General features: G+C 40.5%; 1 protein-coding gene across 1 annotated transcript in view; it reads right to left on the bottom strand.

Annotated features, from left to right (window-relative positions):
• The window catches only part of PDE11A (phosphodiesterase 11A), a gene marked incomplete at both ends in the record, with an annotated part of 373297 nt that overhangs the window by 175015 nt on the left and 178093 nt on the right, over positions 1 to 20189 (bottom strand). Inside the window, one exon of the mRNA XM_080799405.1 lies at positions 12587 to 12719. Within this exon, the coding sequence (XP_080655531.1) occupies positions 12587 to 12719 (133 nt within the window). The remainder of the gene's footprint in view (positions 1 to 12586; positions 12720 to 20189) is intronic.

Genomic DNA, 20189 nt, shown 5'->3' with positions numbered 1-20189 from the left:
GATGAGGATGAATTTTTTTATTTTAAGATCATTAAGGCAACCCCCTCCCCCCACCAACTTGTCTATCCGTGGCAATGCTGTTGTTTCTGAAAAGTTAAATAAATCCTGGTTAGTCGATATGACCATACGAAACAGCAAGGGCTGAGAGCATGTATCATCCTCTGCAGGGGCTAAAGGAGAGGAGATGAAGCCCATCAAAGGAAGCACCAGACACCTGAAGAATGAACCCCAAACAGGAGCAAAGAGGGATAACAAAGTAGGAAGGAAAGAATCATCTCTGTTCATCAGATAACCCAGGTCTTCAGATCCTATCAGTCCATGGAGCTCAAAAATATCTATTGGCCTCTTCACCCCAACCAAGTCACCAAACCTCTCAATGTCTCAGTTTTGTTATTGACATTTATCTCGTGCACACCAGAATGTCAACGCTGGCTGTCTCCAGGTTTTGGCATGATAGCCAATTCTCATCTTTTTCCCTTTGTGCTTTTTCTTATTTTCCCAGTTGTTTTGTAGGAATATGTGTGAAAGGATTTCAAAATTTGCAAGGTGTTTTGCAAGTGTAAATATTACATTTACGTTAACATTGCAAATGTTAATTAACATTAACACTAACATTGCAAATGTTAATACTGAGAAGAATACCTGCCCCCAAATATCGGCCCCACTGTTCCACAGGGTTCCGGAACATTCTTAGTTCAAAACTCATATCGTTAGAGTCCCAGATGTTAGACCATGTGAGACTAAGCAGACTTTCTAGAAGGCTATGCTTAAACATATTGTCTGGGTGTGCTTACTTCTTTCCAATTAAAGATGTGTATACCTAAACATTTTGTCTAGTGTCCTCATTGGGTCTTTCCAGTACACGCATGTACTTGGAGCCATCAAAATACACTTGTGATGTTTTCCAGCCTCTCAAAGGCAGTCAGTGGAAATGTTAAGTGAGTCAGTGGTACTGTAACACTATTCTTTATTTTTCAATGTGTTTCCTTTCCCTACAAAGGTAGGTACAATTTTAGTATATATGTATGTATGTATGTATTCATTTATTTCTAAATAAAAGATTTTATTTATTTTTTTGAGAGAGAGAGAGTGAGTGAGTGAGAGAAAGAGAGAGAGTGCATGAGCAGGGGAACGGGCAGGGGCAAAAGGAGAAGGAGATGCAGATTCCCCAGGGAGTGCAGAGCCTGAGGAGGGGCTCTAACCCAGGACCCCAGGGTTATGCCTCAAGCCAAAGGCAGATGGTTAACTGAATGAGCTACCCAGGCGCCCCAGCAATAATTTAAAGCAATACTTTATCTCCCAAATGTCAGTCTACCAGAGAAATTCTGACACTAGGACAAGCTGAGTGTGGAGATGTTCTGACGTCAGTCCCTTGGTTTTTCTGAAACAGTAGAGAGGCTGTTTCTTTTTGCCTACATTACCTACACATAGGATCAGTTCTAATGGCTTCTAGAACATAACTACAAATGATTCCTTAAATTTCTGACAAAGTACTCCTAGAAAAATCACGGACATTGGGCTTAGAACTCAGGCATTGTCTTGACCACCTATGCAGCGAAGTTTGTTCCACTCTGACGACCCTTATTTGCTTCACTGCCTACAGCTACCCCATTCTATACCTTAGTCAAGTCTTAGTAATCCTCCTAACCTTCCTCACCTTCCTGGTCATCTGGAATTGTTCCATCCACTGTCCAGTCTTCAAAACCTACTACCCGGGAGGTATCTCAAACTGGCTTACACTAAGTATCAGCGACTGAGAGGTTGCTGATAAGCAAATGGTTTTCAGCAGATCCACAGAGCTCTATCACATAATGGTTTCAATTTTGTGCATTTCCTTTGTGACAGCAGCATAACTGATAGACCAGAAGGCATTATAGGAAACAGACAATGAACTGTCCTGCTGGGCTAGCACTCAGCATCCCAGACTACGGGAGTGCTTGGCTATGAGGCTCTGACAGGCGAAATGGGGTTTAATGTGCTAAGTCAAAGGATCTTAGAGCCTGGAGCCCCATTATCCTTAAGTGCTACATGACAAGGGCAAGAACTATTGAGTTGTCTTCAACAGGCTTTAGTAATAAAAAAAAAAAATCAGAGAAAGAATTTCATATGGAAAAACTGGGATTGAAGCCTGATAGATTTAGGGTCATGACACCTTAGATTTAACAGTGTAACTCTGGGCATCAGCCACCCATGGCAGAGGAGATCTGGGTGCTGATGGGTTTCCCACGGCTCCTAAATTTCTAACAAATACATACATCACCAAACCAGCCGTGCATAAGGCCTGCCCTACTTTTTAGTTATTTTCTGCCATTTCCCTCCAACTCCCCCCACTTGCCAAACCTTCCTTATTTAAATGTTGGGTCCAATTGTTCCTTCCTACTCCAGACAGAGGACAAATTCCATACGTAATGGCTCTGAAAATTCTCTCCATGACCATACAAATGGGGGGAAATCCTAAATTAAGCAATAGAATGTTACAGCTTATAATGACTAAATAATGGCTTGTTGTGCATTAGTGTCTTTGTTTTAAGGTATTCTTTTGAATCTAGTATGAAAAGAAAGGGAGAAAGCTTCACAGATAATGCACTAGAGCGCAACTAATTATTGGGAGTTGAATTCATAAGCACAATGCCAGCTAAAAGCAAGACCAGAATAACTGTTTCAGGGTGACTGTATTTGTAAATAGAATATGCACTCCAAGAAGTCACCTGATACTGCAGCAACTCATCTGTAAAGGCTTTTTATTCACATGTTGTTGGGACAGTCTCAGGCAAAGAAGGACCCTAGGATAAAATCCAGGCAGCACTCTACGCTGGCTAGGGCAATAGAGAATAACCATCTGAATTCCCCAAAGATACGGCAAGGCAAGTTAATTTACTTAGAAATCTTGCATTATTTCACTTCTGGCTCTGGGTAATAATTTATGGTTTTTAGAGGGCTCACAATAGCCTGGCAGAATATAATTTCACATAAGACATAAAGGGTCTAAAATTTTAAAATAGCTTTATAATTTTGCCTGATTACAAAAATAATACAAATACTTGTGAAATTTTTAAGTAAAAATAAAATCCAAATCTCTAATCTTGTCATCTCTCTAGACATGGCAACTATTAACAACTTAGTGTAAGTTCTTCTTGATCTTTTCCTACAGATATATAATATGCTCATGCATGAATCTATGATATATTCAACAATATATATGTTCATAAATAACAGATAAAATATTAAACAACACTGAACAATAATGACTATTAAGTACTAAATATTGTTCCACTTGTTGGGGAGACATCAGTGAGCAAAACAGACAAAATCCTCACCTTCACTGAGCTTACATTTTAGTGAGAGAAGACAGATGGCAAAAATAAAAAAAATAAATAAATACAGAAATAGATTACTTATTAGAAAGTGTTAGGAATTACAGAGAAAAAAAATAGGGCAGGGTAAAGGGGATTTAATAGCAAGGTTGTTAGGCCTTACTGCCAGGTAACATTTGAAAGATGACTTTAAAAGAAGTGAGGATTTGATCAGAATCCTAGAGGAGAACATAGGCAATAACCTCTTCGATATCACCCACAGCAACTTCTTTTAAGATATGTCTCCAAAGGCAAAGGAAACAAAAGCGAAAATGAACTTTTGGGACTTCATCAAGATCAAAAGCTTCTGCACAGCAAAGGAAACAGTCAACAAAACAAAGAGACAACTCACGGAATGGGAGAAGATATTTGCAAATGACAGTACAGACAAAAGGTTGATATCCAGGATCTATAAAGAACTTCTCAAACTTAACACACACAAAACAAATAATCATGTAAAAAAATGGGCAGAAGACATGAACAGACACTTCTCTAATGAAGACATACAAATGGCTATCAGACACATGAAAAAATGTTCATCATCACTAGCCATCAGGGAGATTCAAATGAAAACCACATTGAGATACCACCTTACACCAGTTAGAATGGCCAAAATTAGCAAGACAGGAAGCAACGTGTGTTGGAGAGGATGTGGAGAAAGGGGAACCCTCTTACACTGTTGGTGGGAATGCAAGTTGGTGCAGCCACTTTGGAGAACAGTGTGGACATTCCTCAAGACATTAAAGATAGAGCTTCCCTATGACCCTGCAATTGCACTACTGGGTATTTACCCCAAAGATACAGATGTAGTGAAAAGAAGGGCCATCTGTACCCCAATGTTTATAGCAGCAATGGCCACTGTCGCCAAACTGTGGAAAGAACCAAGATACCCTTCAACGGACGAATGGATAAGGAAGATGTGGTCCATATACACTACGGAGTATTATGCCTCCATCAGAAAGGATGAATACCGAACTTTTGTAGCAACATGGATGGGACTGGAAGAGATTATGCTGAGTGAAATAAGTCAAGCAGAGAGAGTCAATTATCATATGGTTTCACTTATTTGTGGAGCATAACAAATAACATGGAGGACATGGGGAGATGCAGAGGAGAAGGGAGTTGAGGGAAATTGGAAGGGGAGATGAACCATGAGAGACTATGGACTCTGAAAAACAATCTGAGGGTTTTGAAGGGGCGGGGGGGTGGGAGGTTGGGGGAGCCAGGTGGTGGGTATTATGGAGGGCATGTATTGCATGGAGCACTGGGTGTGGTGCATAAACAATGAATTCTGTTACACTGAAAAGAAATAAAAAGAAAAAAAAAGAAGTGAGGATTTGAACTATGGAGATATTGGGGAAAAAGTATTTCAGATGAAGGAATAGCCAGTGCAAAGGCCTTGAGGTAGGTGTGTGAGCAGTATGTTCTAGGAATAACAAATGACCAGTGTGACTGGAGAAATAGGAGTCAGGGCTGGGGTCAGTTAATGAGGTGCCAGATTGTGTAGGGCATTGTAAACCTCTGAAAGGATTGTGAGTTTGGCTTTTCCTATAGTGATGACATAAGGAGACTTTGAAGAGTTTGTGAGCAGAGTTGTGATATGATGACCTAAAATATAAAATATATTTTTATATATATTATATATAATATGTATATATTATCATTTTATATATATATGATGACCTAAAATATAAAAGCCTCTGGCTATTATACTGAGAACAGAGTGTAGAGGGGCAGAGATGAAGAAGCTATGGCCATGAAATAGCCCAGAGATGGGGGTAGCTTGGACTGGATGGTAGGAGTTGAGTGGTGAGAAGTGGTCAGATTCTGGATAAATTTCACAGGTAGAGCCACCTGGACTTCCTGATGAGTTAGACGTGCAACATGAGAGAACGATGCCTATAAAATTTTGTCATGAGCATCAGGAATGATTGAGTTGCCTTAATAGAGATAGGGAAACAGAGAGAGGAGTAGGCTTGGGAGAAGAAAAGTTGTGAGCTCTGTTTTAGACATGATAGGTTTGAGGGGTCTATCAGAAAAATATGCTTATATATGTACATATATCATTCCATACATACTTCTATACATTATTCTATATGTACTTCTTTGTGGCTTTTTTTCTTGTGGACATTCTTCCATAGTAGGACATATGGAAGGTCTTATGGGATAGAGATACTTTGCGTGGATGCAAGTGTAGTCATTATTATAGTGTGGTAGGCAGAATTCTAAAGATGGCCTCTAAGATTCCCACTTCCCACACTCCATTTTGTACAAGTCTGGTAGAATCCTCTCCCCCTGAGTGTGGGCAGGACTCATAAATATGACAGGATCATCAGTTCCTTGATTAGGTTATGTTATGTGGCAGAGGTATGGGATAGCCACTCTTGTGATTATGTAAGTCACTCCTGACATCCTGTAAGCCTTTGTCACAGCCAACTGCGTCAGATTCTCCTGATGGCTTTGAGGAAGTGAGCCACCATGTTGTCATAGGGCCTTATGGCTAGTCCCTAAGGGCAATCTCTAAGAGCTGAGAGAGACCTTTTAGCGGCAGTCATTAAGAAAAGGGAAACCTCAGTCTACAACTGCAAGGAACTCAATTCTGCCATTACCTGAACAAGCTTTGAAAAGTGCCAAAATCCACATGAGAACGTCATCTAGCCAACACCTTGATTTTAGCCTTGTGTGACCCTGGAGTGGAGAACCCAGCTATGCAGTGCTCAGTTTTCTGACCTACAGAAACTGTGAGATAAGAAATGGATGTTTGTCTTATGCTGCTGAATTTGTGGTGTCTCATTATGCAGCAATAGAAAATTGATACACACGGTGTTCTGTCAGTATCTTCAGGAGCTGAGCATGGGCGCCCTCTTCCCAAGGAGCAAATGATGGGTAAGACTATAAAACCCACCTACATGGTAACCTGTGAACATGAGTGCTTCTTGAGCCACAATAAATAAATATAATCAGGTATATCTTTTCTCTCTTCCATCTTTTTCATGGAAGATGTAACAGAGTCTTGTAACAGAATGAACATACTGTGATCATAAGGTCTCAGAATTTAGAGCTCAGAAATTTAGTTCTGCTCAGTGAGTATCTTATATAACCATTCTGTCATGATTTTCTACCCATAAGCCAAGGAGTTTGGCCTTAAAACCATGCAGGCCATCAAGCCCAGCAGGTGCCGCTCCTCAGAGTCAACTCAAACAGGCAGACAGAAGGCAAGTAATCACTGCGGCTTGCCCTCCAAGTTGCTCTCCTCCCCACAAGGAGGGAACTCCATTAAACATTTAATACAGTCACAAAGAGAATACCCAGCAGGTAGACAACTATGATTATTTGCCCTATAGCCTTCACAGCAAGCTCTTGGCAGCACCTGGGATGGGCTTTATATCACATGAAACCGTTCCCTTTGTAGTTTCTATTAAAAGGAAGACCAACAGTTTCAAAACTGAGGTTTCAAAGTAAGGATCATTCTCTTGCTGCATATCTTTGGGCAGAGATTGTGAGGACTTCCCAGAAGTGATTATAAGGTAGGAAAGACACCAAAATTGGAAATCTAGTTTCCACTTTAGCTGTGCAGCTATTTACAGCTGTAAAGCTTGGCAGAGTAAATTCTCTCTTATTAACAGAAAATAGCCACCGGCATCATGAATCCCCCAATTGACAAGCTTCCTGTGTTCATCTAAACTGGGGAAGAAACTACCAAATGCACATGAGAAGATGTATTGGGGTTGGCGCCCAGCTGGCGATATGAAGACTCCACAAGATGGTTCGCTGGGCAAGTCATTCATTGGTGGTTGCAGAATGATTTCATTCATGGAGAAGGGAACATCTTCCTGTGCAGTACCAATGATCAGGACAGTCCATCTGAGTTCAATAGGAACAAAAATTAAACTCCTATTGTGTTAAGCCACGGAGATTCTGGAGTTTATCTATTGCCTTAACTGATACTGTGATTTGAATGTGGGGAATGGGGTTGCATTTGAAATATACCAGAGTAATCGATTTTTCAGCTATACATTTTAAAGACTGGTGGGTTGTTTGGACTTGGACAGTGTGGCTGGCTGACTCCAGAAATTTGATCATCCTTAATGTGCCTTGGTAATCCGGCCCCTGGATGTCTGGCCATTCTTGTGAAGAGCCAGGTCTGCATTTTGCTGGCTCCTTGAGGAGAGGATATGGTGACCATCTCTCCACAGCAGCCCAAGGCCACAGGACATGCATCCAGCCTCACCACCTCTGTAACTAACATCTGTTACTACTCCTCTTCTGAGAAGACAAGGAGAGACCTGGCTGACTGGAAGACCTACAGGTTATCAGATTAGTGCCACCATCTCTTCTTTACTGTCAACAAACAATCACCCTTAACTTCCCTTTTTGGCTAGCAACTTTCCTCTTCCTTCCCTACCGTGTCTGGGGATGAAGAGAATTGAAGCTGGTTTGTCTATAATCAAGGTCTGCTGGTCTGCTGCTCTGTGTAAAGGTCCCTCATTTTAGAGAAAAAGACCTGCTTCTGCCAACCTGCTCCCACCCCAAAAGAAGAAAGTAGTCCTTTTTTTTTTTAAAAGATTTATTTATTTATTTATTTGACAGAGAGAGAGAGAGAGATCACAAGTAGGCAGAGAGGCAGGCAGAGAGAGAGGAGGAAGCAGGCTCCCCGCGGAGCAGAGAGCCCGATGTGGGGCTTGATCCCAGGATCCTGGGATCATGTCCTGAGCCGAAGGCAGAGGCTTTAACCCACTAAGCCACCCAGATGCCCCAGAAAGTAGTCCTTAATCAGACAAATATCTTCATTGATATTTATATAGAACTGCATCATTTATAAACTGTATATAATTTCACATGTTATAATGTATGTGCAAGCAGTATGCCTAAGATGACACAGCAGGTGAGTGGAGCAGACAGGTCTGCCGGCCAACATTCATGTGCCTTTGTGGATAGAGGGAAGATGGGAATGGTGATTCCATTGCCCAGGTAACTCCTTTGCAGCTGGTTCTTATAGGAGACCAGTCAGGGAATTAAATTAGGAATCAGAAAGTCCAGTCTGTTCTATACCCTATTTCAAGGAAGCTGTGTGGTCTTAGGCAAGTCAGTCTGTTTCCTCATCTGTAAAGAAATCTCTAATATTCCTATTAACTGAAAATTGACACATCTATAATATTAAATCCCAGAATAAGACCAATCCATTTTGGGGGGTTCTATCCCAGGACACTACATTGTCTGATGAATTGGGGTCCTTCTTCATGTTCAGTAAAGAGAATTCAAGTTGCCAGAATTAGCCATTGAACCATTGAAAAATTTAGGATAGATACCAACATTCAGGAAAACGTATTTCTGGCAAATTTAAGTTCATTATATAGACTTATGTTGAGAAAATCTGTAGGAAAAATAGGAGATGCTTTGAGAGGGATTACCCATGATACCATTCTGCAGATTGTCATTCTTGTTAACCAGCTTCAAACTATTCAGGGAAGTCAGTGAGTGCAGAGAACCAAAAAGCAAGCACTTTTTCCAGTGGAGAGAACTCTGGGAGATACTCCATTAATCCTGGATTAAAAAATTATTTCCGTATATTCTACCAGTAATAAATAACTACTCAATTACGATTACCGATAAAAATTATGGGTCCATAGCCGACCAAGAAGAGAGAACTCAAACCTTTGCAGGAAGACAACACAGTTATAAAGGTTACCCTCTACCTCTAGGATGATTCCAGAATTATTTTTAGTGCAAGAACAAAGCAATTGCATTTTGTCATGACATTTTTTTTTATCTTGAGGAAAACACTTAAAACATTGATAAAAAATATTATCCGAAATGGTTGTTTTTATCTTATGATCTATACCGTCTTACATCAGGCTTCATGGGGAGAAGGCTGGAGCCTCTTAGCCTCTTGGCATTGTGACTTAGGCTGGAGTCTCATTCATTATTAACATGAACAGTTGATACCTGTCCCTGAGGCAAAATATACTTGAGAAGGGAGGAAGTCTAAGCAGATAAATAATTTTGCTTTTTCTGGTGTAATACATAACACACACACACACACACACACACACACACACACCCCTTCGTAGGACATGTCTACTAAATGCTTGCAGGAATACTCTCACCTCCATCTACATGGACTAATTCCTTACCAATTTTTTCCCTTACCATGAGAAGGGAAACATAAATAATTTTATATTTTAAATTTATAAATTTATATATAAATACATAAAAATTTTAATATAACTTTATATATAAATTTTAAATTTATAATTTTTAAAAAAGATTTTTATTTATTTATTTATTTCATAGACAGAGATCAAAGTAGACAAAGAGGAAGGCAGAGAGAAAGAGGAGGAAGCAGGCTCCCCGCTGAGCAGAGAGCCCGACGCAGGGCTTGATCCCAGGACCCTGAGATCATGACCTGAGCTGAAGGCAGAGGCTTTAACCCACTGAGCCACCCAGGTGCCCCATGAAATTTATAATTTTAAATTCCAATACAAAGCAAAGAGACCATGCAAAAATCAAATATGATGCATCTTCAGATTTGCATTTGAAATTCAGTATTAGGTATGTGGCAGATTGAAAGCATTTTAGGTGAAAGACCAAGAAATAATGCTGGTATAAGTACATGCTTTATTTTATCAGAGGGAAGAAAGTGATTTCACGAAATAGTCACTGCTTAACCTACCACAGTTTACTGTCTTCAGGCATCATTGCCTCTAACTACTGGATAAAACCATGACATTTTTGGGTCCAATCCCACCGAAGTAACTGTTGCATTTCTGCTCAAGAGTCCACACTGTTCTTTTTATAGATGAGTGGAGCATGCTGCTTTATTGGAATGGACTATAAGTGCAGAGAAAAATGTAAAATGGCTGTTATCACTCACTAATCAGGAAGAGATGTGGCAAGAGTCTGAAGACACGAGGAGAGGGCATATCCAACATCACTGAATTGTATGAGCAAGAAATATTCTTGAGATATGAATTGTGCTTGCTACATGTGCTGTTTTTCATTTAAAAAAAAAAAAAGCAATGACTGGACAAGAATTTTTCCTTCCCTGATGAAGGCGAAGATGTTGCTAGCCTATGACCCAGCCTGTCAGACTGCAAGGTATAGACACTGGTCCTTAGCAGTTATGTATGTGACAGCCAAACATGGAACCCAAATGTCCATCAACAGCATAGTGGATAAAAAAAAAAAGCAAGGCTTCTTCATACAGTGGGATACTTGGCACAGGGAAAATAAATGAATGAGTTGCAAACAAACATGACTCGGGAACATATGTCGAATGAAAAAGCAAGCCATAGAAGAATACATACAGTATAATTTAATGTATATAAAGTTCAGAGATATGCAAGGTATAATGATCTATTTGGCATAGATTCTGACATATGCAATGAAACTATACAGAGAAGCAAAAGAATGTTAAGTTCAAATTAGGATAGGGTTACCTCTGCAGGCAAAGTTAAGGGGAAGGGATTAGGAAAGATCAGTACAAGGATTCACAAGTAATAGTCATGTTCTTGTCTTAAACTGGGTAGTGGGTGCTCACTGCCTTGTGTTTTGTTATATCTTTACATATGGCTTAATAACCAACTTTTTAAAATGGTCTGATTTGTTGATTCTTTCTTTCCCCCATAATTTGACTTCAAGGTACAAAGCTAAGGGTAGAATAGCAGTAATCCATACCAAACTTAGTGCTAAAATTTGGGAAAGAACTCAACCTCAAGCCTTTCAGTTTTGTTCAGCTACTACTCATGTCAGTAATCGGATACTGAGACCATTCCTTCATAAAGCTGTGTTTAGATATCTGTTCTTCAGGATTCTTCCTCTAAAAGCAAAGAAGAAAGAAACACAGCAAAACCCAAAACTTTGTCCTATCAGTCCTAACCCAATCATATTAGTAAAGTAAACAAATATTGACCTCTACAAATCATTTCAGCTCTGCCAATCACAGAACAAAGGTGGTGGTATTTTCCCACAAAGGAGGACAACTAACGAAGCTTTAGACTGTGTACTTTTCCAAGGAAGGTAAGTCAAAACTCAGAACTAATGCATCAGAACCAAAGAGAGCCAGAGGGTGGTCAAGTTTGGGACAGCAGAGGGAGCACGCTGCAGAGACACCCAACCCAGACTGGGAGTTTGTGAAAGGATTTGCAAGGTAGGAGCAGCTGAGCTCCATGCTCAAGAATTAATAGAAACTACTAGGGGACATAGCCTGGGGGAAGAAAGCTCCAGGCAGCTACTGAGAGGTGGTGAGTTTTGGGGACTTAATAATTTCCCTGCAGAGATCTGCAAAGATGACATGACTGAAGTTTGAAGTTAAGTTTAGACTGCAGCCTCCTGCCACATCATGTCCCACCCCAGACATAGGATAGCACAGGGCATTCGTAACATGGCTTTCAAGGTCCTGGAACAATCTGGCTTCTGCTGTCACTTTCAGCCTTATCTACCTGGTGCTTTCGGCAGCATTAACTCATCTCAGCTCTCCAGACCCTCAGCCCCCATGCTCTCTCAGCCTTGCCTGGAACACATCTCCTCACCTTCCTTGCCAAAACTCCTGCTACTCATTAGATCTTAGCTTGGCAATCTAGAATCGAAGACCTGTAGTTTATTGAACACACACACACACACACACACACACACACACACACACACAGGTATCTTATAAATTCATGTAAATTTATCTCTATGATACTGTAGATACTTAGAGTTTAAATATCTGCAAGTCAGAATCTATATTGCTTTAATATATTCTGCATATAGCACAATGTACCTACAAAATTAACATTAAACTATAACACAAATCAATTTACCATTTCTTGGGAGCAATTTTAAAAGACATGGTAGTTGTTCTAGCATCTATTGGGAAATAACTATGTTATATATACATTTTTATTGATAACTATTTCATGTTTAATATAAATTATGTTTAATATAAAATGTTCATGAGTCAAGATATAGGTACTTGTATATGGGTACATTTACTACAAAATGTACCCAATTGTAAAACAGCATCAAACTAATACAGAACAGATAGCCATTTTGCCATGGATCAGAGTAGAGAGGAGGTTTTTCTGGTACTCTACAGTAGGCAATGCTAAAAATCTGATCACAGGGGAAAGATGCAAAAAGAAAAAAATTGCCTGTAAACTCAGGGCTTGCTGTGGTTCTATATGATGTCCCCAAACCATCACCAGGGTGACAAGTGAACCTTAAAACTGCACCCAGAGAATTCCTCTTACCTCGGCATCAAAGCGAGGATCCTGGTAGGCATCGCTGATGTTCACAGGAAGGCCCGTGGAAGCTACGAGCTCAGCAACACTGTTATTTATGAGCCAGTCGGAATAGGATGATTTCTCCATGCTTTCTTTGAAACTATCAAAACCAAAGCAGGCAGTCAGAAAATAGAGAAGCGTAAGTTTGCTTGAAAGCAAATGTCATAAAACTACACTCATAGTGGGATCATCTCTCCCCTTTAAGAAGGGATAAGTGGGGGCACCTGGGTGGCTCAGTGGGTTAAAGCCTCTGCCTTCAGCTCAGGTCATGATCCCAGGGTACTGGGATCGAGCCCCGCATCGGGCTCTCTACTCTGCAGGGAGCCTGCTTTCTCCTCTCTCTCTGCCTGTCTCTCTGCCTACTTGTGATCTGTCAAATAAATAATAAAAAAAAAAAAAAAAAAAGAAGAAGGGATAAGTGACTTGAGTCACAAAAAAGTGAGGTAATTATCTGTAGCTCCTTCAAAAAAACTTACCCGATGTAATGTAAAATAATCAGACCCACGGGAAGAAATGATAGATTCTCTATGATCCAGAGAACAACTCTAGGTTGTATTTAGGCCAAAGCAAACAGACATAGAGTAAGTAACGAAGTAATGACTGAAATTGACAAGAGGATGCTAACACCATGGGATAATAAATTCCACGGACCTCCCCAGCCCACACCCCTTGATTGAGCAGACTGGATGTTTGATAAAGGGAAATATTAAGCCCCAGAATGAGGAAAAATCAGGAAATAAATTAGGAGTTTACAAATTTTTTTTAAATTAACATATGAGTTTACAAAATTTTAAAGGCAGCAAAAGAGCAGATCTTGACCATGTGCAATCTAGTAATTACATAACTATTTTTGTAGTATGTCTCAGAGTTTCTTAACAAAAACGTATTTCTTACTTATAAAATCTTACTGAAAAACCCCTTTTAATTTTACTGACCCCTAACCTTAACCCTTTAAATTATATTCACATTTGATTTGAACAGGAATTTTAAGCAAGATGATTTTGTGACCTTTCCCTTGTATCACGTTTGCTACAATCATTGAATTTACAGAAAGGGCATAAGAATTAGTTAAGACTCCCTATTCCCTCTCTCCCTCCCACCACTTCTTCCCCAGGTACAAACTGAGCACTGCCAGGAGCTATGGAAATGCAAAACTGAGTACTGTTCTCTTGGAGGATGTGAGGTTTGTGGGGTGGCAGGTGATAACTGAAATTACATAAATGAATGCAAGTCTACTGGGGCGATGTTTTCCAAACCCCAGGACACGTGAGTGAGTGTACCATAGCAAGAAGAGTGAGAACTCTATTGACTTTTTAATCTAAACTGCTGTATACATAAGGAAGACACTAAACACCGTCACTAGTCATTGTTACCGTGTAACCACGTGCTGCGGTGTGGAATTTGTGCCATCCAGAGGATCTGGGGCACAGAGAGGACCCCGGACGTATGAAGAGGTGGGAAGCAGAGGCGTTCTTTAGCACCATCCATAGATGTCCTCCAGAACGACTGTGTCTGTGTCTGGTGAGTGTAACGTTTACTTGTGATGCTTTTCATCCCTTCTTGCCTAAAACACTACTAACACACCCACTTATTCGCTCTGGATCTCTGGCTCAGAAGCAGAAGTTTTGCTAAAAAGTGGAGTCATGTATTTCTCAGATGGTGCCTAAATCGAAGAAGTAAGAAGACAGAGGACTTCAAGGATAAGATGGCACCTTTCTTTTCTACAACAAACAAAGGGACATCAACAAAGTCCATGTTTTATTTTCTCTGCTACGTTATATCTGTGAGAAGGGACATTTTGTATTGTGCTGCAATGGAAGCAAAATAGAGGAGGAAACATAATAATGCACCTGATAGGAGAATCCAGCTTGATGAAGCCATTTCTAAATTCATAAATAGTATGACTGAAAGCTGTTCCTTTCTTGCAGTGATGAATCAGTCTGTTTTAAATCAGTCAGCTTTACCTAATTTGTTTCATTTTCACATAAATCCTATGAGGTGGGTACCATTTTCTACATTTTATACATCAGAAAACTGAGGCTCAGAGATGCTAAGTAATTTTCCCAAGTGGAGATAGAACTTTTGGCTAAGTGTGACTGCAGAGCCCCATATTACTCTGCTTATCCTGTAGCCTCTCAGGGAAGGAAGTCAATGAGTAGAAGCAGAGCAAGAACAGTAGGGTCTCACCTAAAGAAAAGAAGGGAGCGACAGTCCACATCACAGAGAGTTTCAGGGAGACACTGCAGATCATAAACACTGCAGCCGAAGACTGCCTACAGTCAAAGGAAGAGGGAGGAAAAGACACTGATCTTGACCAGCCGTAGGTCCTTACTTAGAAAAATTCTCAAGAAGATGATGATGAAAACACTTACTGAGCAGGGGCTCCTGGAAGAGTCATTCTAAATCTAAACATGCTTAGAATGGGTTGAGTTCAGGCTGTGTATGTACTACAATCAGTCTAAAATTGTAGGACAACGTGAGACAGTTAACTCTGTACAAGGCACTGCACATAAGCACAGTTGAGGTGGTTTCTAGAAAGTATAAACTATGCTCTCTCCCCTCACGGGGGTTGCCACCTTGATGGGGAGGTGAGAAATACACATACTGACACTTACACAATGAACACTTGAAGGGCCCAGTTCAAATTTGAAGTGAAAAATGTGTCACGTGGCTGTGTTGCCTAGATACCAAGTTCAACTCTACCAGATCAGGAATGCTGAAGAAGTGCAGGGAGGAAGCTGCCACCTGTGGCTGCAGAGGGGAGGGAGATTTTAGGGACCCTACAGCTGCAACAGTGCAAGCAGGTGGTACGGCTGCAGAGGGGAGGGAGATTTTAGGGACCCTACAGCTGCAACAGTGCAAGCAGGTACGGCTGCAGAGGGGAGGGAGATTTTAAGGACCCTACAGCTGCAACAGTGCAAGCAGGTGTTCTGCATTTCTTCAGTTTCATGGTGCATGGGTACATAAACCGAGGCCCAGCATGACAGACTGTTCAGAGAGACAGTCAGGAAGGATGACTGTCACTCTGAGCATTCATATCACATTCCAGCTTTTGTACCAATTCAACCTTACAAATCTTAAAATTTTACTGTAATGCAGAATTATGATGTTGAGTTAGAGCTCTCCAAAACCTTTTTTTTTTAAGATTTTATTTATTTATTTATTTATTTATTTATTTATTTATTTGACAAACAGAGAGAGGGAGCACGAGCAGGGGAAGGGAGAAGGAGAAGCAGACTCCCACTGAGCAGGAAGCCTGATGTGAGGCTTGATTGCAGGACCCTGGGATCATGACCTGAGCTGAAGACAGATGCTTAACTGACTGAGCTACACAGGTGCCCCTGTTTTCCCATTTCATTTATTTATTTATTTATTTGAGAGAGAGGCAGAGATAGAGAGAATGAGTGAGAGAGAGAGAGAGAGCATGAGAGGGAGGAGAGTCAGAGGCAGAAGCACGCTCCCTGCTGAGCAGGGAGCCCAATGTTGGGCTTGATCCTGGGATAATGACCTGCGCTAAAAGCTTAACATACTGAGCCACCCAGGTGCCCCCCAAAACCTTGCTTTTTTTCAAAGGGATAATTTTGTCTTTTGAAAAAGACCATGAATTTTATAGACAAATATAACTGATTCAAATACCTATTTTGCCACTTCCTTGCAAAGTAATCTCAGACAAGTTGGTTACACTTCATCTGTAAAGTAAGTATAATACCAGTACTTATTGTGTAGATTAAGGTAAGAATTTATACAAGTGCTTAACATATTTTCTAGCCTACAGTAAACAAGTTTTTAAAAGTATCTACATTTTAACACCCTCTAAAGTCAATTCTGACTGTGACAGTAGCCTTTTACATTTTCGCAATGAAGTATTGTGAATTCAACCACAAAGGAACGGGCCCAAATTACTTCTGTTTCTTGAGGGACACATCTAGCTTAAAGGATCAGTTCTTTCCTTAAGCTCCTATAAGTCAACTCCTTCTGATTGGTGAGAGCTCTTTTATCCTGTGTGGCTTCCTCTCTTTTGATTGCTGTTGGAGCAGAACATATTAAGATCATAGACACAACCATGTGGGTTATGCAGGTCCTGCCCTGCATGGGGGTGCCCTGTAAAAGGAACAAATAGGGGCTGAAATCTAGTCTAGTTGTGCATGTTGACTTAGAGCTGCATCCGTTTAGAGGGAGTACTTTTTCTATTCTCACAGAGACACTGTATGTGCTGGCAAAGGCCCTATTCCAATCTCTCTGACAAATGGACATCTAATATCGAATTGAATGTCTTTAGTGACAGGGAACTCATTACCTACCAAAATATTCCATTCCATTTTGTGGCCGCTCAGCTTACTTCCTAATAATCATCCTTTGCTCCCAGTCCCATGGGATCTCATTAGCTGACAGCACTTGATATAGTTGGCAATAATTAACATGTTCCCCATAGTCTTCCACCTAAGATCATTCTTTTCTAACAAGCTCTAATTTCTCCAGCGACTCCTCCTCTGGCATGCCTTCCTTATTCTCACTATCCCAGTCCTCCATGTAGTCCTGCTGATTAATAGTCCTCTTGATCATGAAAGCAGTCCAGAATAGTCTTCTCCATGGGGTCTTAGCAGGATGGAGGTGGGATGACCATCACCTTTGCTCTAGATCTTGTTCCTACTAGAAGAGTCAGGGTTGATAGTTTCTAACAGGTCTTGTTTTTTTAAATAGGTTGTTGGAAGTTTAAATTAATATCCAAAATTGAATTAGTCAACTTTCTAGAGCCCCCTAAATCTGACCACAAATATCAAACCCAGCACTAAGATCTTCAGTTTGGGCCAGAACCAAGATAAGGAGAGTTACTGCAGTTTGGAAACACATCAATATTGATTACTCTGTAGTTTGTGGGTGCAAATGAGATCATGTCAGTTCAGTGGTTCTTAGCTGCCATGTGCATAACTGCAAAATCACAGACACCTCCAAGTCCTCTCCCCACCCGGAGTCTCTAGGGAGACTTATTCTTTCACTCAAGGCCCCTTGTCAAAGCCGTGGAAACCAATAGGAGACCAGACACTTGAGGGTGCTTAAATTTCATGGGGCAAAGGAAGAATCCTCTCCCCCACACTCTGCATTGTATTTTGGCCCCTAGGTCCCAAGGTCATATTGTTTATGTCTACACCGTCACAAGTTTCCTCATTAAATAGCCCCTTTGGCTTCTCCCATACCCTTCTCTGCTATACACAGGGAATAAGGGTGGGCTGGCTCTTCTTTCAGCAAAAAGAAAAAGACACTTACTGATCATCTCATGCAAGTGGATGTCTGGTGTGAGTGTTTCTGGGTTTGTGTTTATTTTCCCAAGACACTTACTGTACATCAGTGCACCACAGAGAGAGAAAAATGGCTTACAATTCTATACAACATTCAGTGATTATTGAAAATCAGAAGTTTTGAGAAACCATTAAAATACATCCAAAATTTGTATGTTTTAATATCTATGTTTAATAGCTTCTTATATTCAAATCATAAAACCATTTTGACCTTTAAGGTGGGGATGTTAAAATAAATTCTGGCTTAAAGAAAAAAAAATCAGCAGACCAAAAAAATCCTTGAAGTAAGAGTCTGATGCTATAGTAAATGGAGTTGATTCCATTTACTATATCACCAAGAACCATAAGATACCTGGGAATAAACCTAACCAAACAGGTAAAAGATTTGTACTTGAGGAACTACAGAACACTCATGAAAGAAATTGAAGAAGATAAAAAGATAGGAGACCATTCCATTCTCATGGATCAGAAGAATAAACATTGTTAAAATGTCTACACTGCCTAGAGTAATCTATACTTTCAATGCCATTCCGATCAAAATTCCACCAGCATTTTTCAAAGAGTTGGAACAAACAATCCTAAAATCTGTATGAAACCAGAAGAGACCTTGAATTGCTAAGGAAATGGTGAAAAAGGAAAACAAAACTGGGGGCATCACATTGCCTGATTTTAAGCTTTACTACAAAGCTGTAGTAAAGACAGCATGGTACTGGCACAAAAACAGACACATAGACCAGTGGAACAGAATAGAAAACCCAAATATGGACCCGCGACTATATGGTCAAATAATCTTTGACAAAACAGGAAAAAATATACATTAGAAAAAAGACAGTCTCTTCAATAAATGGTCCTGGGAAAGTCGGACAGCTACGTGTAGAAGAATGAAACTCAACCATTCTCTTACACCATACACTCATACACCATACACCATAAACTCAAAATGGATAAAAGACCTCAACATGAGGCAGGAATCCATCAGAATCCTAGAGGAGAACATAGGCAGTAACCTCTTCGACATCGGCCATAGCAACTTTTTTCAAGATATGTCTCCAAAGGCAGAGGAAACAAAAGCGAAAATAAACCTTTGGGACTTCATCAAGATCAAAACCTTTTGCACAGCAAAGGAAACAGTCAACAAAACAAAGAGGCAACCCACAGAATGGGAGAAGATATTCACAAATGATGGTACAGACAAAGGGCTGATATCCAAGATCTATAAAGAACTCCTCAAACTCAACACACACAAAACAGATAATCACATCAAAAAATGTGGAGCATAACAATAACATGGAGGACATGGGGAGATGGAGAGGAGAAGGGAGTTGAGGGAAATTAGAAGGGGAGGTGAACCATGAGAAACTATGGACTCTGAAAAACAACCTGAGGGTTTTGAAGGGGCAGGGGGTGGGAGGTTGGGGGAACCAGGTGGTGGGTATTAGGGAGGACATGTATTGCATGGAGCACTGGGTGTGGTGCAAAAACAATGAATACTGTTATGCTGAAAAAAAAATGGGCAGAAGACATGAACAGATACTTCTCCAAAGAAAACATACAAATGGCTAACAGACACATGAAAAAATGTTCATCATTAGCTATCAGGGAGATTCAAATCAAAACCACATTGAGATACCACCTTACACCAGTTAGAATGGCCAAAATTAACAAGACAGTAAACAACATGTGTTGGAGAGAATGTGGAGAAAGGGGAACCCTCTTACACTGTTGGTGGCAATGCAAGTTGGTGCAGCCACTTGGAGATTCCTTAAGAAATTAAAAATAGAGCTTCCCTATGACCCTGCAATTGCACTATTGGGTATTTACCCCAAAGGTACAGATGTAGTGAAAAAAAGGGCCATCTGTACCCCAATGTTTATAGCAGCAATGGCCACGGTCGCCAAACTGTGGAAAGAGCCAAGATGCCCTTCAATGGACGCATGGATAAAGAAGATATGGTCCATATATACTATGGAGTATTATGCCTCCATCGGAAAGGATGAATATCCAACTTTTGTATCAACATGGGTGAGACTGGAAGAGCTTATGCTAAGTGAAATAAGTCAAGCAGAGAGAGTCAATTATCATATGGTTTCACGTACTTGTGGAGCATAAGGAATAACACGGAAGACATGAAGAGATGGAGAGAAGGGACCTGGGGGAAATTGGAGGGGGAGATGAACCATGAGAGACTATGGACACTGAGAAACAAACTGAGGGTTTTGGAGGGGAGGAGAGTGGCGGGTTGGGTGAGCCTGGTGGTGGGTGTTATGGAGGGC

Source organism: Martes martes (genome assembly GCF_963455335.1).
Source record: "Martes martes genome assembly, chromosome: 3".
NCBI classification, from domain to species: domain Eukaryota; kingdom Metazoa; phylum Chordata; class Mammalia; order Carnivora; family Mustelidae; genus Martes; species Martes martes.
Note: the sequence above shows the minus strand (reverse complement) of the source record. Positions and strands in the feature narration are given on the sequence as shown.